At 42.9% G+C, this 17,997-nt stretch overlaps 1 protein-coding gene across 6 annotated transcripts in view; it reads left to right on the top strand.

Annotated features, from left to right (window-relative positions):
* The window catches only part of LOC147034280 (transmembrane protein 182-like), a 43,772-nt gene extending 26,335 nt beyond the window's left edge, over positions 1 to 17,437 (top strand). For 5 of the 6 annotated variants that reach the window (XM_085880049.1, XM_085880064.1, XM_085880022.1 and 2 more), the window contains 2 exons: positions 2,879 to 3,016; positions 16,083 to 17,437. In XM_085880049.1, coding sequence (XP_085736175.1) covers positions 2,879 to 3,016; positions 16,083 to 16,327 — 383 coding nt within the window. In that variant the 3' untranslated portion in view covers positions 16,328 to 17,437. The remainder of the gene's footprint in view (positions 1 to 2,878; positions 3,017 to 16,082) is intronic. The other variant, XM_085880055.1, reaches the window with a different exon arrangement.
* The last annotated feature ends 560 nt before the right edge of the window (positions 17,438 to 17,997 follow it).

Here is a 17,997-nt window from a genome sequence, read left to right as displayed (position 1 = left end):
CAACAGGTTCAACAAAGTGATATCCTGTAAAAAATAAAATTGCACATTTTCAGCGGATGAGACACTCCCCCCCCCGCCCCCCGAGACAACAATCGCCCGGCACTGCAGGGCCCAACACAGGCGGAAACGTACGTCTGTCTCATCGATGTTCCCTTGAGAGCACGGATACTTTCACCGAAACGAACAACCAAGCAGCTTGGAGAGCACTCGCCAAGTGGCATAAGCACTCACGCAAGCACTCCAATGAAACGGTTTGTTAAGAATCGTCTAGTTTGGCAAACGATTAGCAACGCATTAAACATACACCTCTTGAAGACGCCCAAAATGTCAAGCCATGAACGCTGACGTCTCCAGATGTTTATAAGTATTGCAATGTACTCAGCGATTCGTAGCTATGATGAACGGGCATTCGATAATATGAGTGAGGAAAGTGAAAATAACAACTTCATCATTAAGAAATCGTTGCGGCCTGTTCCAAGTCAAGGCATGGTTGAGTAGGCCAAAAAACATGGCGGCTTCAGTTCCCAGCGAGGTTACCCAGGAAACGCCTAAAAACCTCGAGAGCGAGGTGGCTGAGGATCATCTGATAAAGGATATAATTAAATAAGGCCGTTAATTGTCTTCAAAAGGGGTGTTTTAATTAACCCAAACACCCAATTTTCACTCTTGCACTTTCTTGGAGTTCCCTTAGTATGCATGCAAAGTTTTAGGCTGCTCGGTTTTATAGTTTTGGGGTTATGGAGGAGACACACACACACAGACATTGCCTTTTATTTGTATAAAGATATATATATATATATATATATATATATATATATATATATATATATATATATATATATATATATATATATATATGTATATCTTCCTCTTCTTCTTCTTTCGGCTGCTCCCGTTAGGGGTCGCCAAAGCGGATCATCCGTATAATGCGCATAGTGATTTGGCACATGTTTTACGCCGGATGCCCTTCCTGACGCAACCCTGGTCGCCTCTTACGACACAGGGGTATGGTACACCTATTTTAACCGGGGTATACACCGGCCCAGTATACTGGTACTCATTTCGCCGACCTCGGAAGGATGACAGGCTGAGTCAACCCCCTGGTGTATTAATTCAGTGGCCCAACGGGGCTTGAACTCAGGACCTTTTGGATCCCAAGCCGCTGCCCTAACCACTGCGCCAACACCAGGCTATATATATATATATATATATATATATATATATATATATATATATATATATATATATATATATATATATATATATATATATATGTATATATATATATATGTATATATATATATATATATATATATATATATATATATATATATATATATATATATATATATATATATATATATATATATATATATATATCAGAAACCATAGATTTTAATTGTCATTTAAAGCTTATCCGAAAAGCATCTGTCGAGAATTGTTATTTTAGAACTCTTTCCCTTGCTATTTAACCTGACATAAAGTCACCTTGCCAACGTTGATGGAAAGATAATACCAGTTGGGTTGTATGGGGAGGTGGGGAAGCAAGTACCTCCTGGGTTGCTTATTAACCTCCGCCATCTTCGAAGATGGATGGAGGTTACCGTTTTCACCCCTTTCTGTTTGTTTGTTTGTTTGTTTGTGAACAGTATTACGGAAAAACTCCGACTGATTTCGACGAAACTTGGTGGGGGGGGTTAGGTATGGTCCAAGGATCATGCTATTAAATTTTGGACTTGGTCTCCCCCCCGCCCCCCAAAAAAAAATTGTTGGAGTATTTTATTTTATTTTTGCATTTCTACATGTTTTAAGTGATTTCCAACCCCCCCCCCAAAAAAATTGTTACCCCCCCCCAAAAAAGAATTTTTTTTGCATTTCTACATGTTTTAAGTGATTTCCAACCACCCCCCAAAAAAATTGTAAGAGAATATTTTTTTTTTTTTTTTGCATTTCTACATATTTTAAGTGATTTCCAACCCCCGTCAAAAAATTGTTACCCCTCCCCCGCCAAAAGAATTTTTTTTTTTGCATTTTTACATGTTTTCAGTGATTTCCAACCCCCCCAAAAAAAATTGTTTGAGAAAACAAAAATTTGCAACTTTTTTCAACAAAATTTCGATTTTTTTTTTTTTTTTTTTTTTTTGCATTTCTACATATTTTAAGTGATTTCCATCCCCGCCAAAAAAATTGTTACCCCCTCCAAAAAGAAAAAAATTTTTTTTGCATCTCCACATATTTTAAGTGATTTCCAACCCCCCCAAAAAAAAATTGTTAGAGAAAAAAAAAATTTTGCAACTTTTTTTCAACAAAATTTCGATTTTTTTTTTTTTTTTGCATTTTTACATGTTTTAAGTGATTTCCAACCCCCCCCCCCCAAAAAAAAATGTTGGAGAAAAGAACTATAACTGTCAGCACATCATATTTAATGAATAAGATATAAGGTTCACTTGAGTGACCCAGCAGTATTGGCGGCGGAGGTTTTGCATTCTCCCGAGTGCTCCCCCTCAAGTTTTTTCTGTGCACAGATTCTTCCCTTTAATAAGGACGACTCTTCTTGTGTAATATTGTAGCGAACTGACGCATGGGACTGTTTGTTTTAATGAATGCCTTGTAAATAGTATCATCCATTCCAATTTGTTTCCATAAAATGGCAGTTTGACTTTGAAGGGGGTTTTTACTTCCTCGCAAGCCAATTTAATCCGTTCCTTGAGGGAATTGGATTTTGTAATCCTTCCTTTTGTTTTGCAGAAAGAATGGTCCCGAAAGATAAAAACTTTTTTTTTTTTGAACCAATAGACATTCATTACAAATGCTTTTCCAGGTACAGAGAAAAGAATTAAAGAATGAACGTTTAATATCGGTGTCGCTCCATCACCAGAGCTCCGGCAGACCTGGGCAGTGTTGGTACTGGCTGGTGCAGCTGCGGCTGCTCTGGGTGGCTTGCTGGCTATTTGTGCCACACCTCATAACAGCTCCTGCCTCTTCCAGGCTGCTGGTGTCCTCTTCCTATTAGCAGGTGTGCCGGTGTGATGAACTGTAATTGAACGGATTGTCTTGTTAACATTCCCATCTGAACCCCTGGCCCATGATGTGGGGAACCCAGGTTAAAATCTCAGATGTGTTTGTCCATTGGCTAATAATGTTCTTATAATTCATGGAAAAGTATGTTGATGTCTCCCAACGTCTTTGTTTTGGATGTGATTTACATACAAGCTCCTCCACAAGCTTTTGATTAGTGTTGAAATAAAATTTCAATTCCATTGCATCTGCATCACCCTCAGCTTGACTACATGCCACATGCAATTGCTCTTCAATATAAATAAACTTATAGGCCTTGCTAAGCAGAAATATGGGCCAATGAAGATCATATTGTCATAAAAATAGCCAAAAACTTTGGGTCAAGTCTTACAAGTGCTTTCTTTATATGTACTCACTATAAAACCATCTTGCAGCGATTATAATGGAATGTACCAAATGAGTGAAAGGAAGGACATGCATATGATTTAACCAGCCAGGCTCGATGGCGTAATGGTTGGAGTGCCTGCTTCAAGTCTGGGAGGTAGTGGTTTGAACCTCAGCAGAGTCATACCAAAGACTTTAAAAATGGTACATAGTGCTTCCTTGGTTAATGCTCAGCATTTTAAAGGATGGAGAACGGACAAACAACCAAGCTGTTACCTTGCAACTTTAGCTCAGACAATGGGCCCAATGGTAACCACCTGCGTCGACATTCCTTGTAAGGGAACTCATTATATTTTTTGTGTTATGATGGATGGTTTCGATGAAGAAATCCTGTTCTGCTGCTCTTGTACTTCCTCTCTCTCTCTCTCTCTGCCCTTTTCACCCTTTCATTTACCCAAGGTCATCTTCCATCTGCTTAGGAATCAGACAACATCACAGCATTCCATAAAAGGGTACAACAACAGATCCCATTACGACATACCAATTAGCTTTCTTCCATTCATCAGCAAGGTCATGGAATCCATAATCGCTTTTCTCCAACAGCCTCATCTCAGATCATCAATTCGGATTCAGACCAGGTCACTTCGCTTTGGACATGCTGCCTCTACTCTCCCAACAATGATGGAGGTCCTCTATATCAGATGTGAGATCAGGGCCATCTCTCTGGACATATCTTGAGCTTTTGATACAGTCTGGCATCCTGCCTTGCTTTCCAAACTGTCTGCCTGTGGATTCCAAGGCCAACTCCACTCTCAGATTACTTCCTCCACTCTCATAATCAACGTGTGGCTTTCAACGGAACACTTTCATCTCCTCTCCCTGACAAGGCTGGAGTACCCCAAGGCAGGCCCATCTTATTCCTAATCTTCATCAATGACCTCACTGACTGGAAAATCCTCTTTATCGCTTTGCTGATGAGTCCACTCTACTGTGACATCTGTCATCCTTCAGACAGACAGACAGACAGACAGACAGACAGACAGCAGTCTGAATCTGTCTCTCATACCACAAACCCTCCTATAAATATATATATATATATATATATATATATATATATATATATATATATATATATATATATATATATATATATATATATATATATATATATATATATATATATCCCTCTCAAAGAGATTCAGTCACTCAAACTGATGAGTCTCACTCTCAGCCTTGTTCTCTCTTGGGCAGGATACATTTCAAAGTTGGCTTCCAAAGCCAGATGCTAACTGGGCATTCTCCAACGTGTTTGAGCACACCTAAATTTTTACACCAATTTGGCACACCTAAATTTTTATCCACCTGCAAGGATTCCATCTGCAATTTGATGGAGTACTGCTCTCCCTCCCATCTTGGGCTGGCTCATCCCCTGCCTCACACCTTTCTCAGCTTGATGCCATTGAAACCAAGGCTTTCAAGATCGTTGGAATCTCACAATGAAGCTGAGTCTATGGGCCTATCATCACTTCGCCATCGCCAACAGGTCAGTGGTCTCTTTATCTTCTTCCACTTCCTTTCTGGTCTTGCATGCCATGCCCTCTCCATGCTCTATCCCCCCCCCCCCCCCCAGGTACCTGCAGGACACACAGAGTGCACCAGCAACCCCTTCCTCGTGAAACTGCTAAAATCCAGAAACGCTGCCCACCTTCATTCCTTTATCCCTCTTTTTCCCCACCTGTGGAACCACCTTCCATACTCTCTTCAAATCTCATTCTTCACTCCAGGTCTTAAAGACAGCTGTTCACCACCACCTCAAATCATCCCCCATCAAAAATCATGATCGTTTATGCACTCATTAAACCACCCCCACAATCCCAAAATTTTGCTTCTGTATCCATATTGTCCACCCCCTGTGTTCTCCGCTACCCCTCATTGTTACCTCCATCCCTTGTTTGTCCGTCTCTGTCTATTTTCTCCTTCTGCTCTGCTGTTGACGGTTCCCCCTTCTCTTGCTGTACATTTTGGTATGTTGTGTACGAGCTCTTCACAAGCCTTGACTATATATATATTTATATGTGGCACAAGCTGTAAATTGACAAACACTCCTGCAATTACTCCACTTATGAATCAGTCAAGCTAGTCATCCACTGATCGACCAGATGGACTCATTGCTTAAAAACATAACTAGGTACCCTACTATGAAAAGCAAAGTCGTTTCAAGTCTTTTTTTTTTTTGTTTTAACAACTAGAGCAGTGGTTCTTAAACTTGGGGGCATGCCCCTGAAGTGGGGAAGGGAAGGGGGGGAGGGTGAGAAGATTTCAGGGGGGCCTGAGAGGTCTGTGGGAAATGTTGACATGAAGGGCTTCCAAGGCAAAAAGTGCGCACACATAAAACTATGTATGTATGTATTGTTACGGCTGTGGAAATTTGTAATACAACAGAAAGGTCCCCAGCTCAGTTATGACGCTAAGTTTATGTGCAGATAGGTCCCCACCGTTGTTTAAAGGATATTCTTCGTGTTCACCGGGCTGCGACCCTTTGAGATAGCCGTTTTTCTTTTTATATCGTTATTTTGAACCAACCACGTCTCAACCACCATTACAAAAACCACCTTAACCACAACGCCAACCATGCCACCATCACAACAACCACGATCGCCTCAACCATCAACCACAACTGAACCACCACCACCAACGTCGCTCTCAACAACCGCTTCACAGCAACCTCCACCACAACCACACGTGCCTCTCAACAAACCACGCCATCCTCCCCACTTTACTCCCAACCACCAACATCGCCTCACCGCCTTCTCCACCCCAATCACCTAACCACCTTCACAACCACAACACCAACCACAGCCATGCCACAACTACAAGCAACCATACCACAATCTCACGCACCAACGAATAGCATCTGTGAAAGCCAGCGCAACGCGAAGGAAACCAGAAGAGTTCCGATGGTGCGCGGATTTTCCTGCCTGTTTTCCCACGCTTTGATGTGGGGGAAGTGCGATGCTGGTCATAGGTCAGAGGTCTTGTAAAGGAGGGGCCTCTTTTTGGGGGAATTATTTCCTTGGACCTGAGCCAAGAATGAGTTCTCTGCCCCCCCCCCGGGTGGCACGCGGGAGGGGGACGAGAAGGCACGCCCCTTTTTAGAAGCTTCCCGCAGGAGCTGGAAGGGGGGGCGGAGCCGAAAACGGGGAGGAGTGAGGTGTTGGACCCTGAGGAATAAAAGGGCGCACGAGACGCCAGGTTTGGGTTTTTGTTGTTGGTCGTCGAGTCGTATTGTCTCTTCGGGGGAGCTTTGTCTCTTCGTGGCATTGGGGATTGCTGCTGCTCCGTGGTGTTCGAGATCCGGGTGCCTTCCCTCTGGGCGCCAAGTCATGAGGGTTGTGAGCGGTGGTCCAGGGTCGAGGCGCGCACGAGATGAGAGTGCCGGAGAGAGCTCGCCGACCATCGTACCACGAGGGTGCAGGTAACCAGCGTCGGTCTCGTGGGCCCATTCGGTCATCCACGGCCCACGGCCATAAAGTTTACGAACCCCGTCTACCCCTTTGCCTATGAGGGGGTCTTTCCTTTTGTTTTGTATGACTGCTGTGGCACCGTGTCCCCATAAGTAAACCTGTGTAAGTGACTGTGCTTGTAAATAATAATTATAGTCGGTCGTATTGCTTTTGCTTCTATGTGCCTGTACATTGCATGACTGCCTTGGCTGTATATACGTGCTTAGTGAATAAATGTCCTTGTGTGAAACGTATCCCGTTCGTCGCGTCCTCCTTTCACCACATTGAAAGTGCCATCTTGCATCGTGGAACGAGTAGTGGGTTTTGAACACCCGGTAAAGAGAATCGGATCCGTCGAGGTCGGCGATAATACCCGCTCGGTTATCGCTTTAGAACGGAACGGACCGCTAAGCGGTTCGTGTCCCAAGCCGACCTGCGGCACGGTGCAGCCCCTCGGTAGGTTACCCGCGCGAGTACTTAGGTATATTGACATTCGGTGATTCACCCTATCTTGCGTGGGTAGAATGCGGACTGGGTGGTGGTGGAGTTAAACCCCCACCCGTGACTGGTTCCTGGCGGTAGTTCCAGGAGGGTCACGACTGAATTGTCCGTCCGGTGGGCGACGCGGTTGCGATTGGAGTTACGCGGCCGATCGCACGCCGGCGGGTGCGAATTCGCAACAGTATGTATATATATATATATATATATATATATATATATATATATATATATATATATATATATATATATATATATATATATATATATATATATATTAATAGAGGGTGTGCGTGTGCGTGTGTGATATAGATATAGATATAGATAAAGATATATCTTGAGGAATCCACTCGTTTACCCACATATCGAACGTGTCGTAGCCGGTTCTTTAACGTGAAGACCTTCAAACGATTATTTTAGGAAGTACTTGCTTGTGATATGTCGTAAAGTTCATAGCATTGTATTACTCAACAGCTGGCTCGATGTGGGTTAAGAATTAGAACTGTAAATGTAATACGGGTATTTCTGTTTTGTTACCTCCACCCACCGAAGATGGAACCAGGTTATGCTTTCACCACTGTCTATCTGTTTGTCTGTCTCCTTGTTTGTGTACAGGATATCTCAAAAAGTTGTAGACAGATTCGGATGAAATTTGGTGGACAGGTTTGGTGTGTGACATGGATGAACTCATCAGATTTTGGTGAAGATCCGGATCTGGATCCAGCTCCTAGAATTTTAAAAGTGATTCTTCTCCATTGAGAGATGGGGCCAAAAACTATTTACATCACAATACCTCAAAAAGTTGTGGACGGATTCAGATGAAACTTGGTGGATACATTGGGTGTGCAACAAGGAAGAATTGATTCAATTTTAGTGAAGATCCGGATCCAGATCCGAATATGAGAATTTTTTTAATTTTTGAAGTGATTCTTCACCATTGAGTCCGTCCATCCATTGGGACTAGACTCTGCACAGAGCGTCAGTGCTGCTAAAGTAGTCTCCTGGGCTTTTGGGCACAATCCTGGACAGGTCACCACTCTGACACAGGATACTCGAATCATCCCAGCATGCTGGAACTCATTTTGCTGATCTCAGAAGGATGACAGGCTGAGTCAACCCCAACTGGTATTATTTCAACAGCTGAGCAGGATTTGAACTCAGGACCCTAGGATTGTCAGGTCACGCCAGATTAGATTTGTGACTTTCTGATTAGATTTTTTAGGAGGTTGGTGGCAGTATTTGCACTCCAGCCACTGTAAACCCCTTCACTCCGAAAAACACAAAGCAAATTCAAAACCCACTCCATGGGAGTACCTTCTGTGCAGCTTCCCTCCACGGGGTAGCTCACCGGATGATGGGATTGGGGCAAACCCTTTGGGACCTCCACTCTCTGATGATAGGAGGAAAACCACAGGGTAACATTTCCGGGTCAGATTGCGGAAGTGTGTGTCGGAGTGGTGCTCAGGTGTCATCCACCAGACGGCAGTCTCCTTGGGTTAACCTGAGGTAGTCCCTTCGGGTGGGTGCCTGGAATGTCCTATCCCTAAGAGAGGATGATCACCTGTCTCTGTTATCATCTGAGCTCAAGGTTTGGACATCGGGATTGCAGCTCTCTCTGAGGTTCGGAGACCGGATAGTGGTAAGATCATGGTGGGTAGTTACATGTACTATTGGTCTGGTCGCTTTGATGGTTACCATTCCCAAGGAGTTGCTGAAGCTGTGTCCAACAAGCTGACTCCACTGATAATTGAGGTAACACCAGTCAACGAGTGTATTATGAGATGAAGTATTTGCCACTCCTTGGGTGTTGTTTCCCTGGTCTCTGTATATGCTCCGATTGAGGTGAGTGACCTCACCATGGACGCATTCCATGTCACACTCGAGTCTGTGATTGATCAGTGCCCCAGGTGAGATACTCTTCTAGTCTTGGGGGATTTCAATGCATCAATTAGAACTGATGGGGATGGTTACGAGACATGTGTTGATCCCCATGGGTCTGGAATTGTGAACCAGAATAGCACTACGTTCCTTGACTTTGCAAGAAGTTATGGACTTAGGGTGGCTGGTTCATGGTTTCAGCGCCCACAGGCCATCGCTGGACTTGAGATGCCATTGCCGGGGTGTGGCAAAGGAGATTGAACATGTGCTCATTGATGGTCACTGGAGGATGATCCTGAGCTGCAGGGTCTACCAGAGTCCCGAGTTCCTCAATACCAACCATTGGCTTGTGGTGGCAACTCTGAAGTTGCAGCTTAAATCCAGGAGAATGGTAGCATACCAGCCTAGGCCGGATGTTGGCAAGCTCAAGGATGAGAGGGTATCTGAGAGTTTATGAATAGGCTGAGTGGAGATTTCGGGGGTCTGGGTGCTTTTGGGAGGTCCTGAAGGAGTTGTGGAGTGCCTTCAAGACCACCGTCCTTGATGTTGCCGGTGGATGGCTTGGAACTCACCATGGGGCGAAGAAGAATTTTGTCTCTTAACTGGATACCATTGACCAGAATCACAGGGCCAGGCTGAATAGGCTTGAGGCCAGGCTTGAGCACCAGTGCCCAGAGCAGTCAGGCTTTACACCAAAGAGGTCAATGATTGACCGTATCCTTACCCTTTGGGTCCTCACAGAACGCAGACGAGAGTTTCGGCAGGGGCTGCTTGCAGCCTTTGTTGATCTCTGTAAAGCGTTCGATTCGGTGAATCGGGATACCCTCTGGAGGATTTTTGGTCTTCATGGGGTGCCACCATAACTGATCGATCTGATGTCTGAACTCTACTCTGGTACTGAGAGTGCTGTGAAGTGTGGTGGTACCACCTCTGACTTATTTCCAGTTATTACTGGAGTTCGTCAGGGGGGTGTGTACTGGCCCCCACACTTTTCAGCGCTTGTATGGACTGGATTCTGGGGAGGATTTCAGAGATATCAAGTTGTGGTGCATCATTTGGCAATGTCAAGATCTCTGACTTTCATTTAGCTGATGATGCAGCCATCTTTGTGGAGACTGAATATCTTTTTGCGGGGCCCTCGAGATGCTGAACGAGGAGTCTGAGCCGTTGGGATTACGGGATTCCTGGGTCAAAACTAAGATCCAGGCTTTCAATGACATCTTGGATGCTGCTGTCCTGTCTGTGCCTGTTTGTGGTGAGGATGTTGAGGTCGTGGAGAGATTCACTTACCTTGGCAGTGATATTCATGTATCTGCTTGCTGTGTGCCAGAGATCAATAGACGTCTGAGTCGGGCCTGGGGAGTCATGGATCCACTGGATCATGGGGTGTGGCCTCACTGACATTGAGTAATGGGGCCAAAAACGATAAACAGCATGAGATTTCAAAAATTTATTGTGCCTGATATGTTTTACTGGATCAGGCATTGTGTGGAGGAGGTATGCGCTCTCTTGAACTCCCTTATAGTTTTTATTATGACACCAGCAGATTTACCCGGCATTGCATGGGAAGAGAAACGTGAATAACAAACACTTTGTAGCCAAAGGAAATTTGGAAATTTTAATTCCTGTCTGTCACCACGACCAGGTGGCACTACAAAGTACATATTTACATGGAACATTTACACCCCCCACCCCCCCCCCCGCCGCCTCCCTCCCCTCCGCGTGAGGCCATGGCTGCACAGCCTCTGAGCACAACTGGCTGCATATGGATTTTTAAATAAAATTGTAAGTGGAAGATGTCTTTGTTTCATTCTTATATTGACATCACATTTAATGAACTGTAATCATATTCAGCACACTTAAACACAAGAGGAGACCATCCGGCCCCTCAAGCCCACACAGTTTTGCAAACATCCATGTACCCTACTATCTTCCCTCGATGCTTCCAGGTACCTATCCAACCCCAGTTTAAACTCGTCCACCATTTCACCTGCCACCACTGCTCCAGGGTGATCATTCCATGCATTAACTGCCCTGTGAATGCAAGACCCATGCCTTAATGTCATCCCAAACCTCCTCTTCTTCACTCTCAAGCTATGGCCCCTGGTCCCTATCCCTGTCTATTCTGCTGAATAACTCTTATGCACTTATTCTCTCTATACCCTTCATTATATTAAACATCTCCATCAGATACACTCATTATCAACGCTTTTGTAATTAATAAAGTTCAGTCTCCTTCAGCCATTTCTCATAACTAATTCTTGCTCGGCTAGGAATCAATGTAGTACGACCCTTTCCTTGGCAGCTAAGTCCTTTTTCAAACTTGGTGATCAAAAGGGAACACAATATTCCAGGTGAGGCCTCACTAAATTGTGTGACATGCTGCAAGATTGCTCCTTGCATTATATGATCCCTATTTTCATTATTCCTACCCATCCCCAACACCTTACATTTCTTTATATGTTATATTGCATCTGCCAATCTATTAAAGTTTCCAGACTTTCCTGAATCTGATCACCACCATCTCTGAAAGTCTGTACCAACCCAGTCAGATAAACTACATGACTTGTACTTCTCCCATCAAGCCAGTCAGAAACTGCCTCAAAAAACCCCAATAAACTAGTTAAACTAGGCCTCCTTTTAGGAAATCCATGCCGACTACTCGAAACGAGTTTGAAATTATTCAAATGGTTCCCCCATCCGTTCCTTAATTAACATCTCCAACACCTTCCGCACAACTGAAGTCAAACGAACACATATTTTTTTAATGATCTATTAATTAGAACATGATTTTTGAAAAACACTTTCACGTGTAATCGTAAAATATTCAGCAATAAAATAATTATATTTAACTTGTAGTGTTGTTTCTTACCACGATGTTGAAGTACTATGGATTATACTGGTTTTTTTTTTTGTATTAAGAGGGAAATAGAATAAAAATTCAAGTTTATTTTTTGTTGAACTTTCAAAGTTCAAACCATTTGAGTGCTGTCTTACTTCGGGAAACAAAAGGAGTAATAATTCCCCCTAGGAATTTGTGTATACAACAACGGATCATCTAAAAAGTACTTTTATGGGTGCTTTCATCATGTACAATTTGTGATTTGTGATATATCACGGGAATGATCGAGTAGATTTATTAGATTTGAATTGTGAAAGCCCTTAAGCTTACGGGCTCCATATTTATCTCCCTTTGTTCGTATGGATGATCAGTTTGATGTCCTAACAGGATGGTGTGGAGATAGAGCCAGTCTATCCTTTGATAGTTTTATGGATTATTTGGATTTGATATCCAGCTCTACTGGATTTGATATCCAGCTCAACCTTTGAGCTGCCTTGCCTCGGTTTAATTCCCAACCGAACTAATAACTAACTGTCAGTTTAGTGCTTTTACAGGCAGGAGCATTGCATCATAAATAGTACCATCCCCAGGATTAGTAGGATGGAGAGCAAGTCAGGTGTTCAATCTGCTTGGATTCGTTGGTGGCGTCTAAAGATAACTGGAAGGGCACTCTGTAGAACGCATACCTCTGCCAGGCTGAGTAGTTTACGTATTGTATCCCATTGATAGGCCAGATCAGAATTCGGATCTGAAGCAAAATTGAATCGGCTTTTTCTTGTCACCTAACCAACTCATCCACCAAGTTTTGTCCGAATCTGTCCACAACGTTTTGAGATGTTGTGCTATATATCGTTTTAGCCCCATCACTCAATGGTGAAAAATTACTTTAAAAAAATTCTCGGATTCAGATGCGGATTCGGATCTTCACCTAAATCTCAATTGGCTTTGTCACGTATTCAAGCTCTCCTCCAAATTTCATCCAAATCCGTCCAAAACTTTTTGAGATATCTTGTTCACAATCAAACAAAGAAGAAGACGTCGTGCAGAGCACGAGACTTGCAAAATCCATAAAATAAATTTGACCTCAAAAATAATTGGTGGTTGAATTCAATGACCAAATATGCAACTCCTCTTCAAATTTCAAGTCAATCGGATGAAAAATGACAATTTTAGAAAACTGGCCCATGTTGACTTTTTGACCTATGTTGACCTCAAAAATGCTTGTTTGTTGATTTCAGTGACTTGAGATGCAAATCCTCTTCAAAGTTCAAGTCAAATGGATGGAAATTGAGGATTTTAGAAACTTCCACTAAGTTGTTTACCTTTGGCCTATGTTGACCTTTAAAATAATTAGTTATTGAATTCAATGAACAAACATGCAACTCATTTTCAAATTTCAAGTCAATCGGATGAAAATTGACAATTTTACAAATCTGGCCTATGTTAACCTCAAAAATAATTTGTGGTTGAATTCAGTGACTGAATATGAAAATCCTCTTCAACTCAAGTCAATCGGATGAAAATTGAGGATTTCAGAAACACCACCTTCGTTGTTGACCTTTGACAGATGTTGACCCATTGACCTCAAAAACAATCTGCCTCTTGCTTATGATGAACTTGACCATGAGGTGAAGTTTGGTTTAAAATTGTGACCTGTAGGCGATTGACGTACAAACAGACAGACAGCTGAAAACATAACCTCCATCCACCGAGGTAATAATAATAATAATAATAATTGTATTTACAGTATATAGTCCCTTTTGCAAACAAAATAGCTGGGGGGGGGGGGGAGAAAGAGACAGACACACACACACACACACACACACACACACACACACACACACACACACACACACACACACACACACACACACACACACACACACATGGAAGGATGTAAATAAGTATTCAGGTGCTTTTAAAATATAATCAACACTCATTCTATTTTTCATTGAAATTGTGAAATTTCCAACACTGACTTTCAATTTCAAAATCCAACGTTGACTTTCAATGAAGTAAGTTGGCGAGTTATCGCGAACACACTGAACAAATTACAAATTCCTGCCCTTACCTACAAGGGGCACTGCATCAGCAGTATTACTGCACTCCCCCCCCTTCCTCCTGCAGAAATAATACAAATTGTGGCCTGATTATACATAAAATGTGATATGATCAACTTGATGATAAAAAGAGGGAAATATACATGGATTTATTCAAAATGTTAACGGTATTATACAGTTATTGTTGTGCTCTAATTTTCTAATACGTTTCCAGGACTCTCACACTGCATATATCAACATATTGGAAATTAATTGGGTTAATGGGTCAAATATCAGATTTGGTCATAATTCGGTCAGCATGACATAGTTGGTGAATAAGCTTCTGTGACAATCAAGGAGCTCATTAAAAAAAACTATAGGCTTTATAGAACACTTTACCCCGTGCTGTGTTGAGAAACAAGTACATGGGCAAGGTATACGATACGAGCGGTTTTAATTGGTCGTAAAGATGTACAATGCCGTCATATTTACCTCCGCCACCAAATGTGGGTGGAGGCTATGTTTTCACCCCCGTCTGTTTGTCTGTGTTTATTTGTTTGTCTGTGAACAGGATATCTCAAAGTTGTGGACGGATTCGGACGAAACTTGGTGGACAGGTTGAGGGTGTGACAAGGACGAATTGATTCGATTTTGGTGAAGATCTCAATCCAGATGTGGATACGAGAATTATTTAATTTTTTTTTTAAGTGATTCTTCACCATTGAGAGATAGGGACAAAAATGATATAGTACTGTACAGCATGATAGTTCAAAAATGTATTGTGCCCGATATGTTCTCATGGATCAGGCATTACGTGGCGGAGGTACACGTTCGACCGAGTGCCCTTCTAGTTCATCATGTTACATTAGTTCTTCGTGCTTGTTGTTTGTGTCCTTTATGTCGTCTTTAAAGTTTCTTGTTTGGAATGAATTTAAATTTTGTTTGACTGCCAGACAGGCAAACAGACGATAAAAACCAAAAGTATCTCACTACCCCCTGCGCATGCGTGATCGAGACAAAATCAGAGCCAGAGTACTGCTCAACTACAGGTTCGTTTTCCCGATTAATGTTCAAAATATAACATTCAATTTATGTTGAGTTGTTCTTCGATCATAAACTGACATTTGTGGACAGAAAGAAAGACAGACGGAAGTAAACCAATTGCTTAACCCCACACTTCACTTCGCGTGCATGGGGTTATGAATACAAAGGGCGAGGTCATCACGGCCGAGTTTGCAAAAGGAGTTCCCAGACTCCCACTGCAGATCATGGCGTCACGGTTTATGTCATCCATCCATCCATCCATTGGGACCATACTCTGTGCAGAGCGTTAGTGCCACCTCGGCTCTCTCTTTGGCTATTGGACACAATCCTGGACGGGTCGCCACTCCGACACAGTATACCAGCAAGCTGACACTCATTTTGCCAACCTCAGAAAGATGACAGGTAGAGTCAACCCCACCTGGTCTTACTTAAACAGCCGAGTGGGAGTTGAACTCAAGATCCTAGGATCCCAAGCCCCCCACCCTAATCATTAAGCCAACACCAGGCATATTTTATGTCATGTCATGTCAATTAGCATCTCATGTCACACGTCATGTCACTATTGACATCATCACTAGCCTTCATGAGCAAGATTATTTCATCAATCGAATTAGCAAGTGGATTTTTTTTGCAGGATGGAAGTTAACTACAATGATTCAGAAAGAAACAACCCGTGCATAAACACGCATTCTCCAATCGGTTGAGTTTCTTTTTGAACACCCTGTATATTTTGTGCAGCTTTAAATACCACAAACCCAAGGATGTTTGGGACATTTTGACAATGGGAATGACTCTGCCATGCCATTTAGAATAGCAAAAAAAATGATAATTAATTGAAAACAAGTGTTTGATGATAGGGGTTTCTGTCGAGTGCAGGCTTTCTTTACCTGTTGGCGCTTTGCCTCTACCTCATCTGGACCGAAGGCCTAGTGGACCTCGCTGCCTACGCTAACTCTGACTGGACGCATGCCAGCACCTGTGTGACGACCCGATACGGCTGGTCGTTTGGTGCCGCTTGGGCCGCTGTACCTCTGGCCCTCTTTTCAGGTCTTCTCTTCCTGCTCATCGGCTGGGCACACATCGAGCGCCGTCACAACCGTGACTTGCCAAAGGAGCCTTGAGCCTTTGGCCTTGCCTTTTTTTTTTTTTTTTAAACAGTGTTTGTATTATTTCACACCGAGGATATTCCATTACCCGGTAAGGTTTTATTATGTGAGCTCAACAATATAGAATTGTCAACCATTGTCATGTTTGGAAATGAAAAACTGAACAACTCGTTGCATATCGAGTCGTATTTGTACCAGCAACGCGGAATAATTATCATGTGGTGCTGATCCTGTGCAACTCTCACATCATGAAGGGTCCTGTCGACTTGAAGTGAGACAAGACAGATGTTTCTCTTGTGGTTATTTGTAAGAAGGTTGGAGCAAAGCTAGTTCAGGCAATTATAGATGATTATGTTCCATCTACTCGTGGATAACAGTAGTGTCTGGAAGCTCAGTTTCTCCTTTGTAAATCCTACCAGGGATGGGTCTCGATGATAACAGACGGCACTGCCAAGGAAATGCAACTGAATATTTGGTTTTGGCCTCATGAATTATCGGACCAGGACAGCCCCTGTACTGCGGGAGGTCAATAACCTGTTGGCCTCCTCGGGAACAAGGAATTCAACAGGATGTTGTTTGAGGTGTGTTAACCGCCGTGGGAAGCAAAAAGAAGCTGATGCTTTGGACATGAACCCTTCATCGGAACAAAAGAGAAGCCGACTTTGCTATTTTGCTCTGATGAGGGGTTAATGCTCGAAACGTCAGCTTCTGCTTGCTTCCCACGGTGGTTAGCTCACCTCAATCAACGTCCTGTTGATTTCATCCAATGTTCTACCTGTCCGCCAACGCAGATCGAAACTAGCGTGCACCAGCAAGACTAGTTCTTCATTTGGCTTCCTCGGGAAGGCAGCCCTTCGGAGGCACATTGACTTACTTAACTCGTTAGCAGAAATTAAAAAAAAAAACACCCATTATATTCCTGTTTATATCAAATCAGAAAAATGATTCCCTCTCTGTGTAATTCAATGAATTTCAGTTCTCTTACATATTTAAAACTTTCAGGTTTGCTTACAAAACGAATGAGGACGAATTTCCACTATTGCATGCTGGTTTGGCCGGAACTGCGTGCGTGATGACAGCAAAGTGTATGATGGCTTGAGAGTAAATTAAAGGTATTAAAAGTTGTATGTGTTGATCATTTTTTGGGGTATTACCTATTGGCTACTGAGTACAATAGTTTGTTGTATTTATTGATTCATTTGCAGCCTGTAGCTGCTTGGCTTGGCTGTGCCCCCTGTTTCCAGCACACTGGTACTCATTGAGCCAACCTCAGAAAGATGACAAGCTGAATCAACCCCACCTGGTGTTACGTCAACATCCCAACAGGGGCTTGAACTTAAGACCCTAGAATCTTAAGCCAACCACCTTAACCGTAAAGCCAACACCTGGCCTCGTACAGGAGTGATGGCTCATGTAGTACAAGAGTGATGGCCAGTCTAGAAGGCTTCTGCAACAGAAATGGAATTTGATCATTGAACATAATTTGGCAAGTTTTCTTGGATGACTTGAGGCTTAAAGTCGATATAATAAATAAAACTTTCCTTCTTCAGCAAAAATTTGAAGACTTTATTTACTCATGTGTAGCTTGCACAACGATACTGGGTATGGTTGAGGGAAGACGAGGAAGAGGTGCACCTTGTTTGCGCTGAATGGTTGGGGTAAAGGCTGCAACTAAACTGTCTCTG

Source organism: Eptatretus burgeri, chromosome 1, assembly GCF_056783735.1.
Source record: "Eptatretus burgeri isolate ZD-2024b chromosome 1, Ebu_testis_v1, whole genome shotgun sequence".
Lineage (NCBI taxonomy): Eukaryota > Metazoa > Chordata > Myxini > Myxiniformes > Myxinidae > Eptatretus > Eptatretus burgeri.
Note: the sequence above shows the minus strand (reverse complement) of the source record. Positions and strands in the feature narration are given on the sequence as shown.